Source organism: Rhinolophus hipposideros (assembly GCF_964194185.1).
Source record: "Rhinolophus hipposideros genome assembly, chromosome: 16".
Classification (NCBI taxonomy): Eukaryota; Metazoa; Chordata; class Mammalia; order Chiroptera; family Rhinolophidae; genus Rhinolophus; species Rhinolophus hipposideros.
This window is the reverse complement of record NC_138062.1, coordinates 5,120,339-5,126,623: the sequence shown is the minus strand read 5'-3', so window position 1 is coordinate 5,126,623 and position 6,285 is coordinate 5,120,339. Positions and strand designations below refer to the sequence as shown.

At 37.3% G+C, this 6,285-nt stretch overlaps 1 protein-coding gene across 1 annotated transcript; it reads left to right on the top strand.

Moving 5' to 3' along the window:
* Window positions 1-1,300: 1,300 nt before the first annotated feature.
* On the top strand, window positions 1,301-6,076 carry IL2 (interleukin 2). The gene is made up of 4 exons (XM_081076294.1): window positions 1,301-1,764; window positions 1,855-1,914; window positions 4,236-4,382; window positions 5,697-6,076. The coding sequence occupies exons 1-4, from the start codon at window positions 1,618-1,620 to the stop codon at window positions 5,805-5,807; spliced, it is 465 nt and encodes a 154-aa protein (XP_080932420.1). The 5' UTR covers window positions 1,301-1,617; the 3' UTR covers window positions 5,808-6,076.
* The last annotated feature ends 209 nt before the right edge of the window (window positions 6,077-6,285 follow it).

Sequence of the window (6,285 nt, the reverse complement as noted above, 5' to 3'; positions counted from 1 at the left end):
AAACAAAGTAGTGATCGTATTTCATAGCTATTATTGTTACATTCATAGTGGCCCAGGTGCTTTAGAGGATAAATGTAAATCTACTAAAGAGGTGAAGAGATAAAAACTGGAAACCTATAGACTGGTTTATATACGACACATATAATTATAAAACTAGCATCAACACCCTTGAATGCAAACCCTTCTCTGAGTATTTGTTTGTCACAAGCTGCTTGTCACACTTTATTCATTTGTTCATGCAGGCGCTCAAGGAGAGGTAACAGACATAACTCCTAGGAGCTTCTGTATTACGTTCTGGCTTCTGTATTGTAAGTGTCATCTTGGAATAAAGGAGCCCAGGTACCCCCGCTCTAGGACTGCTCTCACTCCACACACACACCCCTCCCCGGGGCCCACCATTTCCTTCTGGGCTACTTCCTACCATGCCTTGCTCACCCCCCACCACACTAATTGGGTCCTTTTGGGGCTATCACCTGCTGGCCAGAGGACACCTTTCTCCTAAAGAATGTACAAATGGTATCCAGAAATTCTGGTTAGTAAGCTTCCTACAGACAGACAGACAGACTTTGGGATACCTATTGTTATGCTTGTTTTTTGCCTTATATTTAAAGGAACATAGGCAATCTGTTCAATAGGCAGAAAAATGAAATGTACGTGGAGGTGGGGGATCTAATCGCTCAGCTGGTCCCTGAGAAACCAAGAGTAAGAAAAGCATCTTTGGGTCTGGCGACATTTCAGCTCTCATGATGTCCCCTTTGATGCTCACCCAAAATAACCAGAGCAAAAGTAAATTTGTCACACACACACACACACACACACACACACACACACACACACACACACTAGCATCAGGACCCTTAGATGCAAAAGCTTTTCTGAGCATTTGTTTGTTAAATAAACACCATACCTTTTTTTAAAAAGCACAACAGACACTGATGTAAACAAAGACAAGAAACATGTTAAAATTAAAACACTGCCTGAAGCTCAACGAACATTTTATGCATTCTGATCTTAGTATTTCTCTGGCTCATTATGTAAGAAGTGATCTATCATGTTGCATGCATTCGCTCAGTCATTGTGTAGAGAAAAAGATAAACGCATCCTGAAACAGGAAACCAATATTCTTCCTGTTTAATCAACAAATCTAAAAATTTATTCTTTTCAACTCTTTACGTTGGCTCTGGTCCAGCAGAGGAGGGTACTCCACACGTTTAGCATAGTTTTATGACAAAGAGAAAATTTTCATGAGCCACTTCTGTATCCCCACCCCCTTAAAGAAAGACGGAGGAAAAACTGTTTCATACAGAAGGCGTTGGGCGTATGAATTGGAACCGTCACCTAAGTGTGGGCTAAAGTAACCCAGAGGGATTTCACCTACATCCATTCAGGCAGCTTCTGGGGGTTTAAAGAAATTCCAAAGAGTCATCAGAAGAGGAAAAATAAAGGTAATGCTTTTTGCCACACAGGTACAATCTTTGAAAATATGTGTAATATGTAAAACATTTTGACACCCCCATAATATTTTTCCAGAATTAAGGGTATAAATTGCTTCTCTTGCTCAAGAGCTTCTATCAGCCTCTCTAATCACTACTCCCAGTAAGCTCAGCACCTACCACGATGTACAAGATGCATTTCTTGTCTTGCATTGCACTAACTCTTGCACTCGTCGCAGACAGTGCACCTATTTCAAGCTCTAGGAAGGAAACACAGCAGCAGCTGGTGCATTTACTGAAGGATTTAGAGCTGCTTTTGAAGAGAGTTAACGTAAGTATGGCCCCCTTCTACTGAAAGCATTCTATTTAAGTTTTCTAACTCAAGTGCGCTTTTTAATAATAATGCATTATGCTTTCTCAGAATTACGAGAACTCCAAACTCTCCATGATGCTCACATTTAAATTTTACATGCCCAAGAAGGTAAGTACAACTTTCTAAGTTCCATTTTATATTTTCATATTTGGTGCTAATATGAAAAATTGCACACTGATTGTAATAATGGCATCTCATCTGAGAAAAAGAATTAGTAACTTGAATATGTTTTTTTCTAAAACCCAAGTTTGATAATGGGGCTTTTGTAAAATGGCTTTGCCTACATATATTTTTATATGTGCTTGTCTGTGTTTGGGGCGAGAGGGAGTGGAAAGAATAACATTCTCACTTTATTGCTGGGACAGTTTAAAGCAAGATTATGTTGAGTTACTGTTGTACCTGAAAATGTAAAACTCTAGACATATTTGATTACTTTTACCATGCAAATTGTCACATTTCAGAGGAACCCACTTTTAAAAACTCCTGTTTTCAGGCAAGATTCCTACGGGTCTGTTTTTGAGGCAGCACAGCACTTGTCCCAGCACAGACCTAGGGTTAGACTGTCTGAACTGAGAGCTCTGCCATGTCCTATCTAGCTTTTGTGAACTTGGGCAAGTTACCCATCTCTCTCTGACTGTTTCTTACCTACCTCTGTGAATAACTGTATATACTTCAGATAGTTCTGTGAGGATTAATGAGTAAACGTGAAGTACTCATAACAATACCTGGCATGTGACAAACACCGTGTAAGCATTAGCTATTAGTAGTAAAGATAAAATTCTGCCTGGGGAAGCTCAAGTAAAGTTTGGGACTTCCACATCTTTCATGTCAATAGACCTATAGGCATGCCATAGGACTTATTTTTCAAGTTTAAAAGCTCAAATTGTTTGTTTTGGGATTCTGATAGTTAGATAAGCTTCGATCATCCAAGCTCCTAAATCTATGCTAGGGGTACATTTCCTAGTAGTTGTACCAGTCAACTGACAATGGACAAAATTTTGGTGCTAGAAAGAACTTGTTTCCTGGTGAATCCAAGCCCAGGGGGGAAAAAGGGATTTAAAGGGTCATAGGTGCAGTTCTGTTGATCTATGTCTTATTTTTTCAAGGAAGTTATGCTTCAAACTACCCTTTTGAAAAATGAAAGGAAATAGAAATGCTCTTCTAGTTTAATCAGAGCCACAAATTCTTACCTCCAGCAACTTAGACAATAGACTGTTTTCTGAGGGAAATAGCTCAACTTGCTCATGCCAAAAAATTAAGCCCTGAACTTGTAGAACTTGCAGTAGCAAGCTGAGAGGCCAGTAAATGAAAATGTCATGAGGTGTGTATGGTGCAGTCCTACCTGTCCCTCTAAACATTGTTAGAAAGATAACATAAGATTATATGCATAATTTAGAGGGTGGTAGATTCTTTGAAATCTCAGTTTCTAAATGACAACTCAAAATCTATTTGAAACCAAAAGTAATGTGATAAACTCCACTCATTTGCTCATTTTACCACCATTCCGTGTTTCTAAAAGATTGAAGAAAACTATTTAATAGAAAGGATGCTATGTTAGTGCAATGAAGAAAAAGAACTGAAATTTAACCTTGACTCCACCTAGTTATGTGACCTTAGGGAAAACACTTACATTCTGAAATTTAATTTCCTTATTTATAAAATGGAGATCGCAAAAGGTGGCTGTGAGACTTCAATGGCTTTGTTTTGGAGAAAACACTTTGAAATTATAATGTACCATGTAAATTTGAAATACTATTGTGTGTGTGTGTGTGTGTGTGTGTGTGTGTGTAAATCAGGAGGCCCATCCAACAGTCCTTCAAATATTGTAACGTTTTACTTGGTTGGGACAATTTTTTAACGTGCACCTTACTGTACTTATCGAATGGTAAAAAATGAAGATGCAGCTATGTGACGTGGCATACTGAGGCATTACTATACAGTTACAATTGCCTAATCTGTGAGATGTTGGGACTGTGGCAGATGGCATCCAAAAGCTCCTTCTGTCCCGATCATTCTATGATTGTCAACTCTTAAATCATTAAACATTAGAATCACAGAATGTGATCCCATAATGCCACATTCTGACTAGCGTGGTTCTAATAATTTCTACGCAGACTGGGAAAGAATTCAGCCTGTTACCTGTGATTCGTAATTGGGTGTACAAATACTGACTTTTTACAAAGCCAAATTAAGCTGAAATTAATGGCTTATTTGTTAACTAACAGTTAATGCTCATGATGAGTAGATGAACTCCAGTTTTTCCAGTCTTATAATGTACACTGTATAGGTCCATCATTACAGTAATGCTGAGAACAGGGACAATGGTAGAAACCAGATTCTGTTACTCTTAATAAAAAAAAAATTTGAGATGACTGATTCTGATCTTTAGTCAGGACAAGCTGACCTCGTAATTATTTTGATTCTTCAAGGCCACAAAACTTCAACATCTGCAGTGCCTAGAAGAAGAACTCAAACCCCTGAAGGAAGTGCTGCCTTTAGCTCAAAGCAAAAACTTTCCTTTGAATGAAATCGAGGACTTAATGATCAATATCAACGTAACAGTTCAGGTACTAAAGGTAAGGCATGACTTCATTTGCTCTTCTGGCAATATAATCAATGGAGGCGCATTTTAATGTGGTAAAACATTGTTGGTATTTGTGAAGGACCCCAGCACTTTAAGTGCACTGTGAACATGAATGATTTTTATGTTAGATGATACATTGTGGAGTTGGGAAGTTTGAGGTCTTAGAGTGGGACGGTTTCCACCTTCCATGCACTCAGGGACAAGTCCCGACCTCTGCATGTCACGGCTCACATTAACACAAAACTGGGAGTAGGAAAAGACACTAGTTGAATTTCACAGAAAGCAGCCAGGTTTTATTACATTATTTTTAATTCCTTCAGATCATTTTGCAGAATAGCCAATACTGATTACCTTAAAGACCCTTTAAATGGTAGGTTTCCCTATCATTTGTGGAAGGACTAAGAGATTTTTCTAAATCTCTTAAACATTCAAATGGCAATGGACAGGTTTATGTTTCAAATCTGGAAAGCCTTCTCTTTTATCTCACTATGTATCAAAGTATTTTCTTCTTGTCAGCTAGAGGCAGAGTTGAAATAGCCCCTATGAGCAAAGGAGGTTAATTTTCAGTAAGCCAGTCCACAGAACAAAATTTCTAATGTTTAGACTTCCAAAAGTTGGTGTTTGATTGACACTGAGGTGGGGTGGAGTGGATATGAGCATGAATGTGTTCTTCACACAAATTTCACCCAAACAAAAACTTGTCCTAACTTACTGTTGGCTAGTTCTATCTTGTTTGGGGGAAAATATGAAGAGATTCATGCAAGTAGGATAACAGGAGGCTTAAGGTTTAGAAAAGCAAGTGTAATGGACATATCACTGCATACACGTAACCTATGCAGATAAATAACAGATACCGTGTTTCCCCCAAAATAAGACCTAGCCGGACCATCAGCTCTAACGTGTCTTTTGGAGCAAACATTAATATAAGACCGGGTCGTATAGTGAAATAGAGCAAAAGAGGGCTAACTTTATTTTGCATGCATAATTTAATGAAATATTTGTAGAGAACTGGTTTTTTGTGTTTTTTTTTTAATGTTCACTTGCATATAATTTCGGGTAAAAAATCTTGTGTTCATTGAGATCGACAGAATAACAAATGAGGAAGACCTCAGCTTATGTTACCATCACTTGGGATCAGAACAATTACAGCACATCATTTCAATCATTTCAAGAAAATGTGATTAATATGTGTAGCCTACTAGAAAATAAAGGCCATAAGCCTGTAATACGTACTTCGATTGAGAATAATTACATGTAAGGTATAAGCTACACTGAACTAAAAAGAATTTAAAATTTTCTTTTATAGGGACCTGAAACAAGATTCCCATGTGAATATGATGATGAGACAGCAACCATTGTAGAATTTCTGAACCAATGGATTACCTTTTGTCAAAACATCTTCTCAACACTGACTTAACTGCCTCCCATTTAAAATGTATCAGGCTTTCTATTTATTTAAATATTTAAAAATTATATTTATTTTTTGATGTACGGTTTACTATCTTTTGTAACTATTATTATTTGTCTTTAGATGATAAATATGGATCTTTTAAGATTCTTTTTGTAAGCCCTAGGGGCTCTAAAAATGTACGTAAATTATTTATCCCAAAGTATTTATTTTTATATTGAATTGTTAAATATAATGTATATGTAGATCAATTAATAAAATTATTTAACAAAGTTGATGAACAACAAGCCCAGATATTTGTTATTCTGAGAATAGTACAGAGCCATCACTGAAATATTTCCAAATTACTCATATGAGCTCACAAGATGGTGAAGATGCTTACGAAAGTCGCTCTTTTCCTGGAGAGGTATGTGAAGTAGGGAAATGGGCTTCTCATAGCTCTTGCTTTCTCCTTCTACAAGCTGATCAGTTCCTTAGTTCTAGTCTG